At 38.3% G+C, this 19,107-nt stretch overlaps 1 protein-coding gene across 1 annotated transcript; it reads left to right on the forward strand.

Annotated features, from left to right (window-relative positions):
- Positions 1-388: 388 nt before the first annotated feature.
- Positions 389-13,269, forward strand: LOC149214425 (uncharacterized). Its single transcript, XM_089392304.1, is given in 5 exon segments — positions 389-1,958; positions 2,061-3,171; positions 3,359-3,772; positions 11,170-12,885; positions 12,887-13,269. Coding segments are annotated over 5 exon segments (4,503 nt in total). The 5' UTR covers positions 389-768; the 3' UTR covers positions 12,959-13,269.
- The last annotated feature ends 5,838 nt before the right edge of the window (positions 13,270-19,107 follow it).

Here is a 19,107-nt window from a genome sequence, read left to right on the forward strand (position 1 = left end):
AGTCCGCAGCCTCGGCCTGGAGTATGCCGTAAAACTGCTTCTGCTTGGCTAAGAGCTCGTCTTCCTCGGACGTAAGGAAACAGGTTAACGGCCCAAGACCCAGAGGCATTTGGCAGGAGTGAAAGCCTGCTCCCTTACGGACCACCAGCGGGTTATTACAGGTGGCGTGGTTTTCCTTGATAACGGTGATGAGTCAAACCGATATTCGTGGATAGCAGCCAGAAATGGTTGTCCTCACTATTGGTTTGACAACTGAGTTTGATAGGTTTTGCCACCTTCGGGAAAAAAGTCCGCAGCCGACGACCCTAACTAAACCGTCCCACGTTACACGCACATGTAACCTACTCAAAAAATTCTTTAGCAAGTGGCCGACCAAGGTGGGGCCGGAAGTGCAGGCCTGCGTGACGTTCCGGACTCTAGCGTCTGACTGAGTGAAGGATGTTGGCTTAATCCCTTTCACTTTGGGGTAGATGAGGATTACAGAAACTTTTTAACTGTCGGCCACATGAATTTAATTATTATTCCAATTTAGCCATATCTCCGGGGTCCACTCTTAGCTGTGCTCAGACCGACTGACGGGATCGAAATCTTATCTTTTGGACTTTGGGCTCCTCTTTAAATCTCGGGATCCTTCCTCTAATCATCTTTTTCTTTTTGACTTTGGGGCACATGATAGTGATTTCACGCGGATGGCATCTAATAATCTTATCTTTTTCTTTGGTTGGTTTTCCCACTGACGGGATCAAAATCTTATCTTTTTGACCTGGGATGTTAACATTTGTTGTATCAGCGAGAGAAAAATTAATTGGCGACCATTTGTTGATCAGTGAGGAAGAGAACAGCATTTCCCTTGTCAATCTGACCCAGCGTTTTCCTTCATCTTTATCGTCGCTCGTCAATCTGCCATCTTATTTCTCTGTGGATCACTGCACTGCATTCATAATAATGGCTCTCACAGTCGCTTCCGCCTCCCCCTTCATCTGTAACATGATATTATCAGTAATGGCTCTCACAGTGGCTTTCGCCTTCCCCTCCATGTCTAATATCACATTAATTCTGTGTATCGTTGCATCCATAATAATAATGGCTCTCACACTCGCTTCCGCGTCCACTTCCAGCTCTGCATCTGCCCCTAGCAATTCCGCGTCCACTTCCAGCTCTGCATCTGCGCCTTGCAATTCCGCGTCCACTTCCAGCTCTGCATCTGCGCCTAGCAATTCCGCGTCCACTTCCAGCTCTGCATCTGCCCCTAGCAATTCCGCGTCCACTTCCAGCTCTGCATCTGCGCCTAGCAATTCCGCGTCCACTTCCAGCTCTGCATATGCGCCTAGCAATTCCGCGTCCACTTCCAGCTCTGCATCTGCCCCTACCAATTCCGCGTCCAATTCCAGCTCTGCATCTGCGCCTAGCAATTCCGCGTCCACTTCCAGCTCTGCATCTGCGCCTAGCAATTCCGCGTCCACTTCCAGCTCTGCATCTGCCCCTAGCAATTGCAGGTATGATGTTTTTTTAAATCATTACGGCGATGATGTTAAAAATACCTTCGCCAGCCATCTATACAGACGGCTTCATTCCCACGGAATGCAAGTGTTTCTCGACCAGCCGGAAATGGAGCGCGGAGAAAAAATAGTTCCTCAAATAGAAGGAGCTATAGCAACCGCATCCGTCCAAGTCGCTATTTTCTCCCCTGGATACGCAAAGTCAAGATGGTGTCTTGACGAACTCGTCAGCATGTTGAGGTCCATGGAGTCGGGTGCCGCCACCGTCATTCCAGTTTTTTTCAAAGTTGAACCTTCTGCAGTACGATGGACAGATGCCGGAGCAGAGGGGTTGTATGCTGAAGCAATTGCTCAGCATGAAGAGGACAAAAGATACACTCCGGAAAGAATTGCGCTTTGGAGGGACGTACTGAAGAGAGCTTCACACATAAGCGGTTACGAGCTGAAGAGATGTCAAGGGTTGGTACTATTCTCTCATTCTCTGTATTAGCATAACTGTACTAATAAACAAAGCAAAGCTTCAAATACTAATGCAGTTCTTACTCTCTTGCCAATAACCAGTGACGAAGGCAAGCTCGTCGACGAGGTAGTGCGACAGGTGCTGAAAAAGGCTAGACTGGCACCATTGCATGTAGCAACACATCCAATTGGATTGGATGAAGAGCTACAAGACTTTGAAAGGACGGTGTTATTGGAGAAGCAGCAAAACAGAGGGCCACCCATTATTTTGATTACGGGTTCTGGTGGGGTGGGGAAAACCACCCTGGTAAAAGAGTTTTTTAACAAATACAGATCAGATTACGAGCGGTGCTGTTTTTTGGCTGAGGTAAGGGACTCTGCAGTGAGAAACAATTTAACTTCCCTGCAAGGTCAACTCTGTAAGGACTTAAGTGGAGAGACTTTGGAAATGCGCAACATTCCTGAAGGTATAGGCAAGTTAGAGCATTATTGCTCCCGTTCTCAATCTCTTGTCATTTTAGATGACGTGGATAGTAATGACCAGTTGGATGCACTGTTATCACCCTTGAAGAACCGCCTTCCTTCTAGTAGTCTAATTTTAGTAACGTCTCGTGATAAGAGTGTTCTTAGTAAACATGCAGGGATAGAAGAGTGCCCCATTTACCATATGAAAGGCCTGGGTCCTGACCATTCTCAACAGCTTTTTTGCTGGCATTCCTTTAACCGCCCTCATCCTGCTGAGGGTTACGAAGAATTAGTTGGAAGGTTTTTGGATGTTTCCAACGGATTGCCATTATCTCTCAAAGTGATTGGGTCGCTACTTCGCTTTGAAAGCCCTGAGTTTTGGGAAGCCCGGCTGCGCAAACTAACCCAAGTGCTTCCCCTGGAAATACAAAATACACTTATGATTAGCTATGACAGTCTTGATGACCAGGAAAAGGAAATATTCATAGATAGTGCCTGTTTGTTTATTGGAATAAAGGCAGAGACAGCCATAAGAGTATGGTTCGGATCTGGCTGGGAAGGATCTTTGGGACTTCAGACTCTACAAAACAAATGTCTTGTGGAGGTAGACAGTAAAGGCTGTATAAAGCTGCACGACCACCTGAGAGATTTGGGCAGAAATTTGGCGGACAAAGGGCCTCTAGAGTGTGGGTCTCGTATGTGGTGCGCAACAGACAACTGTTTCCGTAATGTGCGGCCCCAATCAACTGTAGGTGTTTCAATCTCTAGGCATGATGTTGTGTACTCGAATTTTTTTTTTGTCTTGCTTTTAAGTTTTGTGTTCTCACATTGTTAGAGAATCGTGTCAGGGCATAGAAGTGTTCAAATCTACGGTTAGAGAATCGTGTCATTGCATACAGGTGTTGTTTCTAACTCACTTTGCTTTACCAATTTAGGTGCGAGGAATAAGCATGGTTCCACAATGGTCAGACGAGTCGTTCCAAAGTCTTGGAGAGTTGACCAATGACATCGATGCTGATGTGAACCGGTTGCAGCTGCTAAGTCTTGGAGAGTTGAGCAATGACATCGATGTTGATGTGAACGGGTTGCAGCTGCTCAGAGCTCCGGTTGATTGTTTGGAAAGCTTGTTCAAGAGGATGAGGCAGCCAAAACTTGTATGGCTTCGCTGTGAGATATATTCACATGTCTCCCTACCTAGGTGGAGTTTATTAAATAATTCAGAGTCCTCGCTACCCTCCTGGATCCCATTAAAGGATCTAAGAGTCTTAGAAGTGGTAGACCGGATAGCCTGGGACCGCTTTAACCAAGACCCGATACCGGTATTGGGAACTTTGTGGCCCGAAAATAAGGTACGTTTAGTTTTTTTTGGTGGTTTATTTCTGGGTTGTCTATTTTAATAGAAGTGTAATATGCTGCAGCAGCAAGTGTTTTGTTTTATTTTATTTTATTTTTATTTTTATCGGGTTTAAATAAGTTAAAAACTTCCAAAATTACATGTATTTAAAGTATGATACATAAGAATCATAAATTTTAATTTAAGATATTTTAATTTTTAATTTTTTTTTATTTTTATTTTGTTTAAATAAGTTAAAAACTTCCAAAATCATTTATATATAAAGTATGTTACATAAAAATCATAAATTTTAATTTAAGATATAAATTTTTTCTCAATTTAAAATATTATAGTTTTTCTTATGCTTAAATTGTTATATATTAATTTGTTATATATTAATTGTATAAAATATGTTACAAGATAATTATAAATTATAGTTTAAAGTATTTATTATATCTATGCTATATAGTAATCATAAACTTCAATTTAAGATAGTTTTGGGATTTATAACTCTTGTTATGGTTAAATTGTTATAAATTAATTATACATTATATTTTACATGGTAAAAGGTAGACTTAGGAATTTATAACTTTTCTAATCAATATTGAGTAATGATTGAATTGAGACTTTTGTAATCCATATCAAATTTTTGAGACAAGGTTTTCGGGGATAATCACATCAAAATTTATTTGTCTAGGCGTTTCGAACCACACTTGTTGAAATTGACAAATGAATTTTGATGCGCCGAAAACCTTGTCTCAAAAATATTGAGTAAATTAAAAATATGAAGTTTTTGATTCACTCATTAAGATTTAGATTAATTTAAATTGTTATAAAGACCTCCAAAAGCATGTAAAAGTGGAAACTTGTTCATTACCTTTGTATATATTATGAAAAGTTTAGGTTGAATGATGCTAGGTCTGAACTAGCTAAAATACTATAAGGGTGAAGCTTATTCATTACCTTTGTATATATTATGAAAAGTTTAGGTTGAATAATTCCAAGTCTAAACTAGCTAAAATACTATAAGGTGGAGCTTATTCATTACCTTTGTATATATTATGAAAAGTTTAGGTTGAATAATGCCATGCCTGAATTAGCTAAAATACTACAAGGGTGAGTCAAGTATGCACTTTGCAAAGATTTCATTGGTACAACTTCCAAGCTAGAGTTAGACTAATAGGGTCGAGACAAGTATGCACTTTGTAAAGATTTCATTGGCATAATTTCTAATTAAGTATGAAGATAATGTGATATATATATATAGAGAGAGATATATATAGCTATTTAATTTCTGTATGTAATTGATTACAATTTTATTTCATTTGAATTTGAATTGTTAAATATTTTTAAACCATTCAATAAGAGTGAAAATTTACTCCAATTTCATTAACGCAAAACCTTATTATGAAATAATAAATAGATTTTAAGTAATTGAAATAGATTTACAAATAAATATCCAAATTAACATTTATCTAATAATCTATTTGTTAACAAAAGTTCCTCCTTCTCAAGTAAGTAATTTTGGTAGAATCCACAAATATTAGGATTTTGATAATATAATTTTATCATTTTGCAAACTCTAAATAGATTCACTCATTTTCCTTATAAAACAAATATTTAGGATATTATATAATCAAAATCTATAACAATCCATAAAAAATTCCTACAAAATTTATAAATAAAGCCAAAAGAAAATTAGTATTCTTTTAAAAGCATCCTCCTCTTCCTCTTCACATCATTAAGTACTTCAAATCATTAATTAGTAATGCGACTAGGCTAAAAATAGATTCTTGAACCATGTCTATTGAGGGTGAGGCTTATTTATGAGGCTATCTAGTCATTAATACGCGGGGTAGTATATATCCACCCTTAGATTGGATAATGTACATGTTTTGATCTAACAGTGGGCATATGTTACCCCCACTTCCTCTTCAAATCATTAAGTAGTAATGAGACTAGACTAAAAATAGATTCTTAAACCATGTCTCTTGAAGGCGAGGCTTATTTATGAGACTATCAAGTCATTAATAAGTAGAGTAATATATATCCACCCCTAGATAGCTTATTTATGAGGTTATCAAGTTATTAATATACAGGATAGTATATAAATAGCTTATTTATAAGACTATCAAGTCATTAATATACAGGATAATATATATCCACCCTGAATAATATACATATTTTAATCCAAGGATGAACATATATTACCCCATATTTATAAGTCAAAAAAATTAGAAATATTAATTACCTCTCTTAAAAACATTGAATGAAAAAATACAATTGAAAATTTATTCATTACTATTTATTTGTAAGATAAAGGCTCGGAGAAGAAAATATGATCAACCGCGGGCAAGAAAATATGACCAACCGCTTATTCATTAAGATTTACAAGGTGTGGCATTATATATGGAAGTGAATGACGTACTGTTGAATAGACTCGGGAATATGGTATATTTTAAAAATATGTAGAGATAATTCATTTAATCAATTAATTAACTTATTGCGTTATATATATGTATTACAATTGAAATGCCACTGGGAGTTAAAATAATTAATTATTTTTTTTATTCTGAGAAATGCATATAAAATTAGGCATGTCATTGTCATTGTCAATTTATATATATATATATATATTTATTTATTTTTCATTGTTATTAGCCAATTTAAAAACTAGAATATATATATTAATTATTAAATATTTCAAAATTAAAGTCATACAGAATTTGACAAATTGATTGCAATATAACTTGTTTTAGGTAGGTATAAAAAGTATGTGGTTCGAGCATGTTAGGTTGATTGGCATCTATATTGTTTTTAGCTTGATAGTAGTAGGGTTTTGAATTTTAATCCAATTTTTTAATTATTATGGATATGTAGATAGTAAAGTAATTATTATGTGGATGTTAAAGATATGTTTGGATAATTATGTAATGTAATCAAGTAATATTTAGTGATAGATTGTTGAATAAAGGGTTAAAGAGTTGAGATTTATTTCAATTGTAATTATATAGTAATTGAATAGAGAGATTGATTGATTTTAATGACATCCATAAGTCTGAAAATCCCAAGGGACCAAGAGAATAACAACTCTAGCTCATCTTCATACTCCTTTCAATGTTGGATTTTTTTGGGATGGATTTTGACTAAAAGGATAGCAATCTGGTTGATCTGATCCTCATCAAATGGATGGCGTATGTTGTCTACCTTTAAACTGTTTTCATGCTAAATGCGTATATCCTTGTAGGTTGTACATTCCATCACAAAATGTCATTTCGTCTCCACCACACCATTATTGTAAAACATGCTAATCCTCTTTTCCCAAACTTCCTTGGGTATTGTCCACCTAAAAGCCTCACATCTCAAGTGATGTGATCCAACCTTAGCTTTGCACTAACAACCTTGCATTTCCTTTAATAGATGCCCCTAAATATGCCTTCTTACCATGGTCACAACTTGGGTTAATCTTTTTGATATGATGTGCTTTTTTATTCTCATTGTGTTGGGTCCATATGGCAGCCCTAAATTTTTCAAACACTAAATTTATCCATAAAAAGAAATAGGTTGTTTCACCTTGTTTGTTTGAAATTTTCTCTATAATTTTCTCTCATTTTTGCCGAGTTGTTGATTCTTTGCTCTATCATGCTCCCAAAAAGCTTTCCCTTGAGGGGGTTGACCATAATAGTGTAGTAGTTATAAGGGTTATTGATATCTCCATTCTTAAAGAGAAGAATGACCATATCGGTAGTCCATTGTCTCAGGAATATGTTTTGGATAACCTCATTGAAAATTCCTTTTATGTGAGTGGCAAGAAGATGGACACTGCATTTTGGAAAGACAACTTGAAGCCCATCTACGTCCTCTGCCTTGTTGCTTGCTAAATTCTTTATTCTTTGCTTGATATCATCCATTGTGAAGAGTTCCATTCATGTGTTTACTATGGGAGGAGTGTCTTTTCTCATGTACTTGCTCAAAGAAAAGCCTCACATATTCTAACCATTGAACATTTGTAATATTATTTTTAGTTTGCTTTATCCTTTGTTGTAGTTCTCTCCAAAATCCTAGGGGGTTATGCTTTCCAAGAGAGATTAACTCATTTCTTCTTGCACTTACATTTTTTGGGTTATACTAAGTTTTTGGTTTTTAGTTTTCTTTATTGAATGTTTTCTCTTTTAACGATTTCTTGGCTTCCTTGCATTCTTGATCATACCATGGATTTGATGGAAAAGTACTTGTAGCCCTCTTCTTGGTATGAGGCCTTTTGCATGCACTTAAGGCCTTGTGGATTGTTGGGATCAACAGATTACTATGAACATGACCAGTCACATCCTTGGTTGTTATGTCCACTATGCTATACTCTATAACCGAGCAACACTAAATATTTCCCTATTTTATTGATTCATGAGGACTTTACCTTTGGAAAGAGCTTTCTTTTGATTGCCAAGAATTTGATTATTATGTGGACTAGGAGGAGCAAAGTCTAGTTTAACAAATAGGGCTGCATGATCATATTTCATTTCAATAGGACAATCCCTAATGTCAAACAAGTAAATGTGTATTACTTAATCTACCACACTTTGACTATTGTAAGGTTTGCATGCAATACCGCCTTAAGTTGGGCCACCCCTTTCATTCCATTGCAAATAACCATGCCAAAAAAACTACATAGTCCTAGTAATTCTATTGGGCCACCCTTTCATTCCATTGCAAATAACCGTGCCAAACAAACTACATAGTCCCAGTAATTCTGCAGGAAAGAGTGCCACACCCCCATTTCCATCCTGTGAATCTCTTTCTCATGATTGACCTTCACCCTCTTCCAACCATAAGGTATTGTTTTCTTCTTTGTTTTTCATTGCTCAACTAAAGAGATTGGTTGTTAGTTGTTTTTGCATTAAAGTCACCCATTAACATTATTCATCCAAAAAAACTAAATAAAGAGATATCTCCTCTCAACCAAGGAAAATGGTTTTTTTGTTTGTTTGGAAAAATAACAAGCAAACATCCTAAAAGTAACCTCTTCTATTATTTATAATGTGTTGTTTGTTTAGGTCTTCTTTTTTCAATTTTTACAGTTCCAACCAAATGTATTGTTTGTTTGGGTCTTCTTTTTCCACTTTTACAATTCCAGTCAAATATATGATTTGTTTGGGTCTTCTTTTTCCACTTTTACAATTCCACACCATTTTTCATTTTTTAAAACCACTACCTATGTCTTTTGAGTATTTCCTTTCCTTTATTCCAAACTAAAATGTTTTTGTAATTCTCCAAATTTGGACCTTTACATTAATCATGATCATGTTTTTTATAAGAATGGTAGTATCTTTCCCCTTTGAGAAAACTAGTTAAAGAATTCATATTTGATATTCTCGACCTGTTTTTTATATTTATTAATTACAAAAGTTTTGAGATTCTCAACTTATTTATGTTTTTAAGATTTTTCATTTTACTTAAAAAAATATTTTCAAGTCCGGTTTGCTTTTGTGATAAAGGTCATGTCTATAAATATTTAATTTAATTAAATAAATTATTGGCTTATTTTTATTATTAAAATATTTTTATTTTTATTTTTCATTTTAATTCAATCTTTTTTTTTTCTAATTAAATAAATCACATTTTTATTTTTATTATTAAATTATTTTTTAAATAAATTAATTGCTTATTTTTGTTATTAAATTATTTTTTCTTTTTCTTTTTCTTTTTAATTCAATCTTTGCTTTTTTCTAATTAAATAAATCACATTTTTATTTTTATTATTAAATTATTTTTTTATTGCTTTATAATTTGTCTATGTTGCACAGGGATCTGTCTCCCTCAAAAATACTCATGTACCCTGCGTCCTCAGCTTCTGGGACTTTTGACTTTTGGACCCTTAGAAACACCCCCAAACTATTGGGGATTCCATTGGGGACTTGGGGACATGCTAACCCTCCCCAAGACGTTTTGGATAGATTTCGAAGTTGTTCCATTCATATTTCAGGGATGTTTTTGACAGATTTCAAGGGTTTTCTAGCCAGATTTCAGGGATGTTTTGGGAAGGTTTTATGGATAATCCAAGCACAAAGCTTCAATTTTGACAATCATGGACATTGATGATTGAACAATATGATTATTTTTCTCATTCATCTTTTTTGGAATGCATTGAATCTAAATTTTCTATACAAATTGCAGCTCAAAACATGGGTTTAACATGGTGAATGCATTAAAGCTAAATTTTTTGTGCAAGTTGCAGCTCAAAACATGGGTTTTGTATGATGGGTTTCATTTTGGATTTCTAGTGATTTTGATATTAGATTTTCAATGGTAAAATTACAAAACACACCCTTCATGTCAAGAAAATAGAAAATACAATGATCCTTGTGGTTATTTTTCTTGTTCTTTCTTAAGATCATCTCAGCTTTTACATATTGTATGTGGGTTTTGAAGTTCAGTGCTTCTTTCATCCCAAACTCAACCATTGTGAAAACAATCAGATAGCTGTGAATTGGATTGAGTACTAAATGTTTAAATAAATTCATATTCAATCCTCTTCTTAATCTGAAATATGAATTTAATACGATTAGAAAATCAAATTATTTTATTGTGGGGTTTTCAACACAACATAAAAGTTTGCAAAACCTATTGAAAAAGGAATGCCTTTTGTGTTTAATATAGTCATCATTAACAAGAAATATGAAGAAAAAGACCAATATAAAGGCAGTTCTCCTTGATAGATTGTTCATGGACCTTATTACAAATTGAAAGTAGTTACACTTAGCTTTCCTAAAACTTATGTCTAGTGGCTAATAATGGAATGTCACTCAACCCCTTTTCAAATTATTTGAGATTTTAATTTGCATAATACTACTCTTAAACAACGATATATATATAACCATCCCTAACCCTGTCTTTTGAAAATTTGGAGTGAGCTCTAACCATTTCGGGGACTTGTATCAGTCTCCCTGGCTTTTGAAAATTTGGAGTGAGCTCTAACCGTGTCGGGGACTCGTATCAGTCTCCCTGGAATTTATTATTATATTTATGATGAATATATATTTAAATCATATATTAATTTTTTTATAATTAACAATATTGATTTATAGTAAATTTATAATTTAATTAATTTTAATGATTTTAAAAATTTTGGTAATTTGAGATATATATAGGCTTTTTTTAATTATTTTTATCAATTTTTATTAGCTATATTAATTTTTAGTAGCAAGTTAAATAACCATTTTAATTTCAAGGTTTAGTTTCAGTTAAGGGGGTTGAGTATATATATTTAAATCATATAATGATTTTAAAAATCTTGGTAGTTTGAGATGTATATAAGATTTTTTTTAATTCTTTTTTATCCGTTTTTATTAGCTATATAATTTTCTGGTAGCAGTTTTACTGTTTAAATAATCATTTTAATTTCAAAGTTTATTGCAGGCACAACTTCCTCTTCAGTTGAGGGAGTTGAATATTAGTGCGGAACTTTGGCAGCTACCAGAGTCCATAGGGTTGTTGAAGTACCTGGAAAAAATTGAACTGCACAACTTCCAAGGAACACTGCCCAAGGGATTCTTTTATCTTCGTTCATTGAAATACTTAAAACTCAGGGCCCGAAACCGAAGCATGAACCATTTGCCAGAGTCTTTTGGGAACTTGAAAAGCCTCCTGCATCTTGACCTGTCTGAAAGCGAGTATTTGCAAATGCTGCCGTCTTCCCTTCGTAATTTAACTCAGCTCCAACATATGAACCTGTCTAGGTGCAAGGGTTTGCAAATGTTGCCGCCTTCCCTTGGAGATTTAAGGGAGCTCCAACATTTGGACCTGTCTTGGTGCGGGGGTTTGCAAATGTTGCCGCCTTCCCTTGGAGATTTAAGGGAGCTCCAACATATGGACCTGAAGGGGTGTGTGAATTTGAAAACGCTGCCAGAGTCCTTCATGAACTTAATTCGACTCAAATATCTCGATTTGAGTTACTGCTGCGCCTTGACTCTCTCTGGCGAAATATTTGGGAATATCGGCACGCTCATACGGTTGAATTTTAGTTATTGTCACAAACTTGAAGAATTGCCCCACCAAGTCACACATCAGCAGTACCTCAAAGAACTAATTTTGGATGGTTCCAATTTAAAAGAATTGCCGAGTACCATTGGAAACCTGGGCAACTTGGAAATACTGTCTCTCTCTCACACTCTGTTGCAAACCTTGCCGCATTCATTCGGTAAGCTAAAGAACTTGAAGGTATTGAAACTTTGCGTCTGGGAATTGGATAATTTTCTCGACTTCGCTGGCCAGTTGAAACAGTTGACATCCTTTTCATTAAGTGAGTCTCCGATTAGTGAAGTGCCATTTGCCAGTGTGGACATGGTTCAAGCTGGAGGCCGTAGATTGTTGGACAATTGCATGCTTCGACTTAAATCCTTGGACCTGTCGCGGACAAGAATAACTGAAATCTCGTTTGGTGGAGGTGTTTGCCCAGCCCTTGAACGGCTCGATCTCAGTTCTTGTAATAATCTAGTGAAGGTTGGAGCATTGCCTACATCACTAACATCACTGAGATTGTGGGGGTGTCGTGCATTAAGGAATATTACGGGGCTTCGTGACCTTAAAGAGCTTCGAGTTCTGAGCATGGGCGACTGTAGAGAAGTAGAGGAGCTGTCAATTCTGGGTGTGTGGGAGTTGAACAATCTTGAAGATTTGAATTTAGATCATTGCCCGATTAGTGTGGTGCCATTTGCCAGTGTGGAAGAGGTTCAAGGAGCCCGCGGATTGTCGGACTCTTGTATTCACAACTGTATGCCTAGACTCAAATTCTTAGACCTGGAAGAGACGAGAATCACTGAAATATCATTTGATGAAGGTGATTGCCCAGTCCTTCAATATCTCAATCTCAATGTTTGTTTTGATCTAGTGGAGGTTGGAGCATTGCCGACATCACTGAAGTCGCTGTGCTTGACGAATTGTGGTGCATTAAAGAGAATAACGGGCCTTAGTGGCCTTGAACAGTTGGAAAGGCTGGAGATTTCTGGTTGTGGATCAATAGAGGAGCTGCCAGGTCTGGAAACGTTGATATCACTGAAGGAGCTGGACATAGATAAATCTATGGAGACAATACGGGCGTTGGCTGAGGCGGCAAATCACAGGGTGAAAATCCTGCTTTAAAAAGGTTATTCGCATCATGGAAAGCAGAGGGCGGGGAGATCCGGATGAGCAGCATGTTTTTCTTTAACAAGCTACATTTTACAGACAGTTCCCAATCTGTATGTTCTTTAGCGGCTCGATTTCACATATTGTCAGAATCTAGTGGAAGCTGGAGCAATGCCGACATCACTAACATCACTGACTTGCATTTTTGTCGTGCATTAAGGAATATTACCGCAAAGCTTCGTGGCCTTGCAAAGCTTCGAAATCTGCACATGGAGGGGTGTCAACTTAAACATTTTTCCTAAGGTTTTCTCAGTTGTGAAAAAAAGTTTAAGCTGATATAATTAACTAACTTAATTAAAAAAATTATAATAAATCATCGCATTACATGTTTAATCTTTGTAAAATTAAATTATAGGTTTGGATTCCAATTTTTTTTCCAATTAGAAACTTTTCACTATTGTAGAATTAAAATATAGGTTTTGATTCAATTTTTTTTTTGCAATTGGAAACTTTCACATGTTTAATCTTTGTAAAATTAAATTATAGGTTTTGATTCAAACTTTCTTTTACAATGGAAACTTTCACATGTTTAATCTTTGTAAAATTAAATTATAGGTTTGGAATCTAATTTTCTTTTGCAATTAGAAACTTTTCACTATTTTCTATATAATGATTAGGGATCTCACATCTAAAATTAAATTATAGGTTTTGATTTTATTTTTTTAGCAATTGGAAACTTTTCACATGTTTAATCTTTATAAAATTAAATTATAGGTTTGGATTCCAATTTTCTTTTGCAATTAAAAACTCTTCACTATTTTCTATATAATGATTTGGGATCTCACATATAGAATTAAATTATAGGTTTTGATTTATACTTTAATTTAAATTTTTAAGATTTTAAATTTTCTGGTGGTTTGTTTAGTTTTTTGTAAAATTAAATTATAGGTGTGGATTACAATTTTGTTTTGCAATGAGAAACCTTTCACTATTTTTTTTTTAATGTTAGTAGAATTAAATTATAGGTTTTGATTCAAATTTTCTTTTACAATTAAAAACTTTTCACTATTTTCTATGTAATGATTTGGGGTTTTAAGAATTTTTATATTATACTTTAATTTAATTGGTTAAGTATTTTAAATTTGCTAGTGGTTTGTGGTTTATAAGTTAATTTAAATAATCAATTTACTAATGGGATGTTTTTTCCCTAGTTTTTGTTAATAGTGTTTTTGGTTTATAAGTTAATTTAAATAATCAATTTACTAATTGAATGATTTTTTCCCTAGTTTTTGTTAATAGTGTTTTTCTATTTAAATATGGTTAGTTCAAATTCATCAAATTTATTATATAAATTAATTATTTGTCTATTCAAATTTATTCAAGTTTATTCAAGGATAACAACTTATTAAACAATATTGTTGCGTTTACTTATAACTAATTTGATACTCTTTTCCTTTAACACATTTGTGTTTAGACAACGTTTGCACTTACCGGAGTGTTGGGGAGAGCTCTGAGGCGAAAAATGGCAAAACCCTAACCCTAGTGGCGCCCCTTGTTCGCATAGTTTCCATGGCGGTCATCAGACAGGCTGCAGGCATCACGGACCTTTGACCGGCTTAGCGCACCAACCATTCCCGGTTTTCTTGGCACCTGGGACTCCCTGCGGTTTTTACTCATCTCCGTCGAACCCCGTGAACAGGTATTCCTTTATCTCCGCCGGTCGGTTCTCTGGTCGGTATCTGGGGCATCACTATTTTTGGCAGGTAATATGGTCGAAGAGGACCTCGTGGACTACGAGGAGGACCCCATGCCTCAACAGGACATTTGGGCATATAATAATCGCCCTGCCATGAAACCCTGGGGAAAAGAACATGTTTCCGAGACAGCTGCCTCCTCCATACATTCCCAACTGCCGCTCTCGGGGAAAAAGAAGCAGACCGATGTTAACCTGGCTGACCTCCCGGCTCTCGAATGTCCGCCCCTCTCTCCGGCTACACTCCATCTGCTGGGTACCTGCCTGCAGTCTTCTCCATCCTTTGATACGCCTCTCCAGAACCCTACTCCGCCCTCTTTGCCTACTCCCCCTCCGCCTCCACTGACCTCAAACCCTTCATCCGTTTCGTTGATGCCGTCAACCTCCCTGGGTACCCAGCGTCCCCCCCTTTCACTGCCTCCGGGCACCAGCAATATTGACCCCCGTTCTCCTATTCGCTCGGGTTGCTTTAACACGCCGCCGCTTCCTGCCCGCTCAGCCGGCTCTGCACAGCATAGCACCTCTGATCCGTGCCGCAGACTTCTAAAGGATTTCCCTATTGGAAAGCGATCGGAGAAACTGAAAAAAGGCAAGTGCCTTCGGGCTATTGACTCAGATATCAATCTTACATTTGGTGAAGACGTTCAGATGGCGGATGCTTTGGAAAATGCCCGAAAGGTTCTGGTCGGCAGGGTAAGAGGGCGCACCTATTCGGTCGAAAGATTAAAACAATGGACTGAGGAGATTTGGGGCTCTCTCCTAAAGGAGCTACCAGTGATCAGGGTCCTCGCGAGGGGCTGGTTTGCATTGCATTTTCACAGGCCTGAATATACCCAATGGATACTTTCCCAATACTGGCATATTGAATTGGCACCTGTCCTGCTGAAGCGCTGGGATCCTCTCTTCGACCCGGAGCGTGAACAATTGGGGGCCGGACCTATATGGGTTCGACTTCCTGGTTTGCCCATGCAATTCTGGACTCCGCAAGTATTCAAGAGAATAGGTGACGCGCTGGGCACCTACCTGGAGCACGACAAATCCTATGAGCAGACTGGAATCATGACCATGGCCCGCATCCTGGTTCACCTCGACACTAGGCCGGGACTGGAGGAGAAAATCACCCTGCATCGCAGACACTTTTCACGCAAGCAACTGCTGGACTATGAAGGTGTCCCGTTTCGTTGCCGTAGATGCCACAAAATTGGACATCTGTACAAAGATTGCCCTCTGCTTTCAGGGGTGACATCCGAGGAAACAAAAGGACCCAGACAGCAGCCTACAGTGGATCAAAACAAAGGAGTAAACAACCCTACGGAAGGGGATCAGACTCATATTGAGTCTCCTGCAATTGTGGTATCAGAAGGCGCCAAGAAGACCAACAACCGAAGGAAGGCTACATCCACTCCTGCTCCGCCGCGCACCCGGTCCAAGACAGCGGAGACTGCATCATCTCATCCGGGTAATGCATCTACTCCCACCTGTTCTCATAATTTATCTGATGTATTGCATTCTGTTATGCATTCCCCTTTGCGGTCCCCTCTTATTGACCAGGTGCCATTTCCTTCCATCCTCTGCACTATTGCTCCCCCCCCCCTACCTTCTCCACCACTCCCTCCTCTCACAAGTTGGAGCAGGGCCTCCCCGATCCCTCAACCTCCCCGGCCGGCTCCGGATCGCATCCCTACCATCTCAGACCTCGAGCCCGTGCCAGAATGCTTGGCCTGGGTTCTTCCCCTGGCAGATACCGCAAGCCTAAGAGGGGCCGTCCATCTCGAATCAACTCGGCTATTCAAAGCGCTGTAGCTGATGTCGCCCAAGGGCGACAATACACCATAGAACGGGCACTTAGAGCAATTGAGCCCCTGGCATGTGGTTCCCCATGATTTGGCTCTCCTTCAACTGTAGGGGATTAGCCAACCCCAAAAAGCGTTTGGCTCTAAAGTGCCTGATTCAGGAATCCATATGTGACATACTTTTCTTACAGGAGACCCTTTGCACCTCGGAGGTGGCGGTGCAAACCCTACAGGTCCTTCTCCCTGGTTGGATATTTCAAGGTCTAGATGCAATTGGACAGTCAGGAGGTCTGGCCATTGGCATAAATCCTAGAAAAGGAAAGCTTCTCTCCTCTTGGGGGGGCAGAGGTTTCCTCGGAATGGACATCTTCATGGGGGAGCTGGGCTTCCCTATTCGTATTATCAACATCTATGGTCCTAACCTGAATAGGCTGTCCTTCTGGCAAAACTTTCTGGAAAGCAACCTCATTACTGGGGTCACTGTTCTGGGCGGTGATTTCAACTTCTCCCTGGGAGTTGGAGAATCTTGGGGACATCACGCACAGATTGATCCCATCTCTGAACAGATGAGTTTACTAATTGATGCAAATAGGCTTGTTGATATTCCTATGAATAAGAAAGTACCAACTTGGCACAATCAGAGAACTGGGGAGGCAGCTTTGGGAAGACGGCTAGACAGATTTCTGGTGCATGAGGATCTGATTCCATTATTCCCCCTGTATAGACAATAGGTCAGCTCAGGAGGACTCTCGGATCACCTACCAATCCTTCTTCAAGTCAGTGATGCAAAAATCAAGCCCCGCTCCCCTTTTAAATTTTTTGCTGGATACCTACAAGACCAGGAATTCATTAAAATGGTCTCGGACTACTGGGGATCTCAACCGCCTCTACGAGAGCAGAGAAAAGCTGCGGATTTTTGTGACAGATTGAATGAGCTAAGAAAAATGACTGAGACCTGGGCAAGGAGGAAGCGACTCAGAGATGAACAGCTGCTTATTGATACAGAAGCCCAGATAGCGCAATTGACGGATGAAAAGGGGACTGGCTACCTATCTGTGGCTTCGAAATCTTTACTGAACCAACTGGTTGCACAAAAATCTAAGATCTTACAAGAAAAAGAGGAGCTGTGGAGGTTAAAAAGTAGAGCCATTTGGCTCAAAGCAGGGGACAATAATACCAAATACTTCCACAATCTTGCAAATCGTAGAAAGGCTTCAAACACTATCTGGCAATTGCCCTGTGAACCTGAAGGATGGGCTACCACACACCATCAACTGGCCAAAATGGGAGTTTCACACTTCAAACGGCAATTCACTGCATCGACTGCCATCAATCTTCCAGAGATCATCAATCTTGCAGGTCACTTCCCTAGTTTTGTTGGTCAGGAGGATATTGAGGATCTCATTCAACCTGTTACTAAACAGGAATTGTAAAGCACCCTCAAATGGTTCAAGAGAGATAAAAGCCCGGGGCCGGACGGATGGCCAGTGGAGTTCTACCTGACTTTCTACGATCTACTGGGCGGGGACTTATTGGAGGTCATTGAAGAAAGTCGAATCACAGGGCACATACACCCACCTATGAACTACACCTTCATAGCCCTGATTCCTAAATCAGATGACCCTACATCCTTTAATGACTTCCGTCCTATTTCATTATGCAATTGCCTCTACAAAATCATTTCCAAGATCATAGCAAACCGCATCAAGCCCATTCTGTCTTCACATATCTCTGCTGAACAATTTGCATTCCTCCAAAATCGACACATTCAAGAGGCCATTGGCACCGCTCAGGAAGCTCTACACTCCATAAAGCATAAGAATCTCAAAGGCATATCCCTTAAGATTGATCTTGCTAAGGCCTTTGATAAAGTTAACTGGCTCTATCTGAAGATGATCCTCACCCATTTGGGCTTCCCACTCATACTTATAAACTGGATTATGGGCTGCATCTCTTCTACATCCTTTGCTATCCTCATCAATGGCTCGGCCTCTGCTCGGTTCAATATCAACAGAGGCATCAGACAAGGATGTCCTCTATCCCCACTCCTCTTTCTAATTGTCATGGAAGGGCTAAGCAGGCTCATTGCAACTGCAAAAAGGAACGACGATATCAGTGGATTCAAAATCATGGAGCATTACTACCTTACTCATCTACTCTTTCTAGATGATATACTTATATTCATAAATGGGAGTGTTAGGGACACCACTGCCCTAAATGACATCCTCCAGATTTTCTGTCAGGCCACGGGAATGGAGATCAACAGAGGGAAATCGACTATGTCCATGGCGGGGTGTACAAATCAGGACTCTCCGCTGGTGACTCAGAAATTCCCGTTCCTGGAAATAAATCTGCTGGATGGAATCAAATATCTGGGCTTTAGACTAAAACCAGATGGATACAAAATAGAGAACTGGTCTTGGCTCATCTCCAAAATAGAAAAGAGGATCAACTGTTGGCATCACTGTTTCCTATCCAAAGCAGGCAGACTTCTGCTGATAAAATCTGTCCTTGAGGCTACCCCAGTATATTGGATGTCACTCACATGGATCCCAAAGGGCATTCTTAATAGAATTCAACAAACATGAAACAGATTCCTTTGGAATGGAAACAAAAAAGGGAAGATTTTTGCCTGGACGAGATGGTCATTGGTCACTACTCCAAAGAAATGGGGGGGGCGGGTGG

The sequence above is a fragment of the Pinus tabuliformis genome, chromosome 1_1 (genome assembly GCF_031772625.1).
Source record: "Pinus tabuliformis cultivar Carrire ecotype Pingquan chromosome 1_1, CPIR1, whole genome shotgun sequence".
Classification (NCBI taxonomy): Eukaryota; Viridiplantae; Streptophyta; class Pinopsida; order Pinales; family Pinaceae; genus Pinus; species Pinus tabuliformis.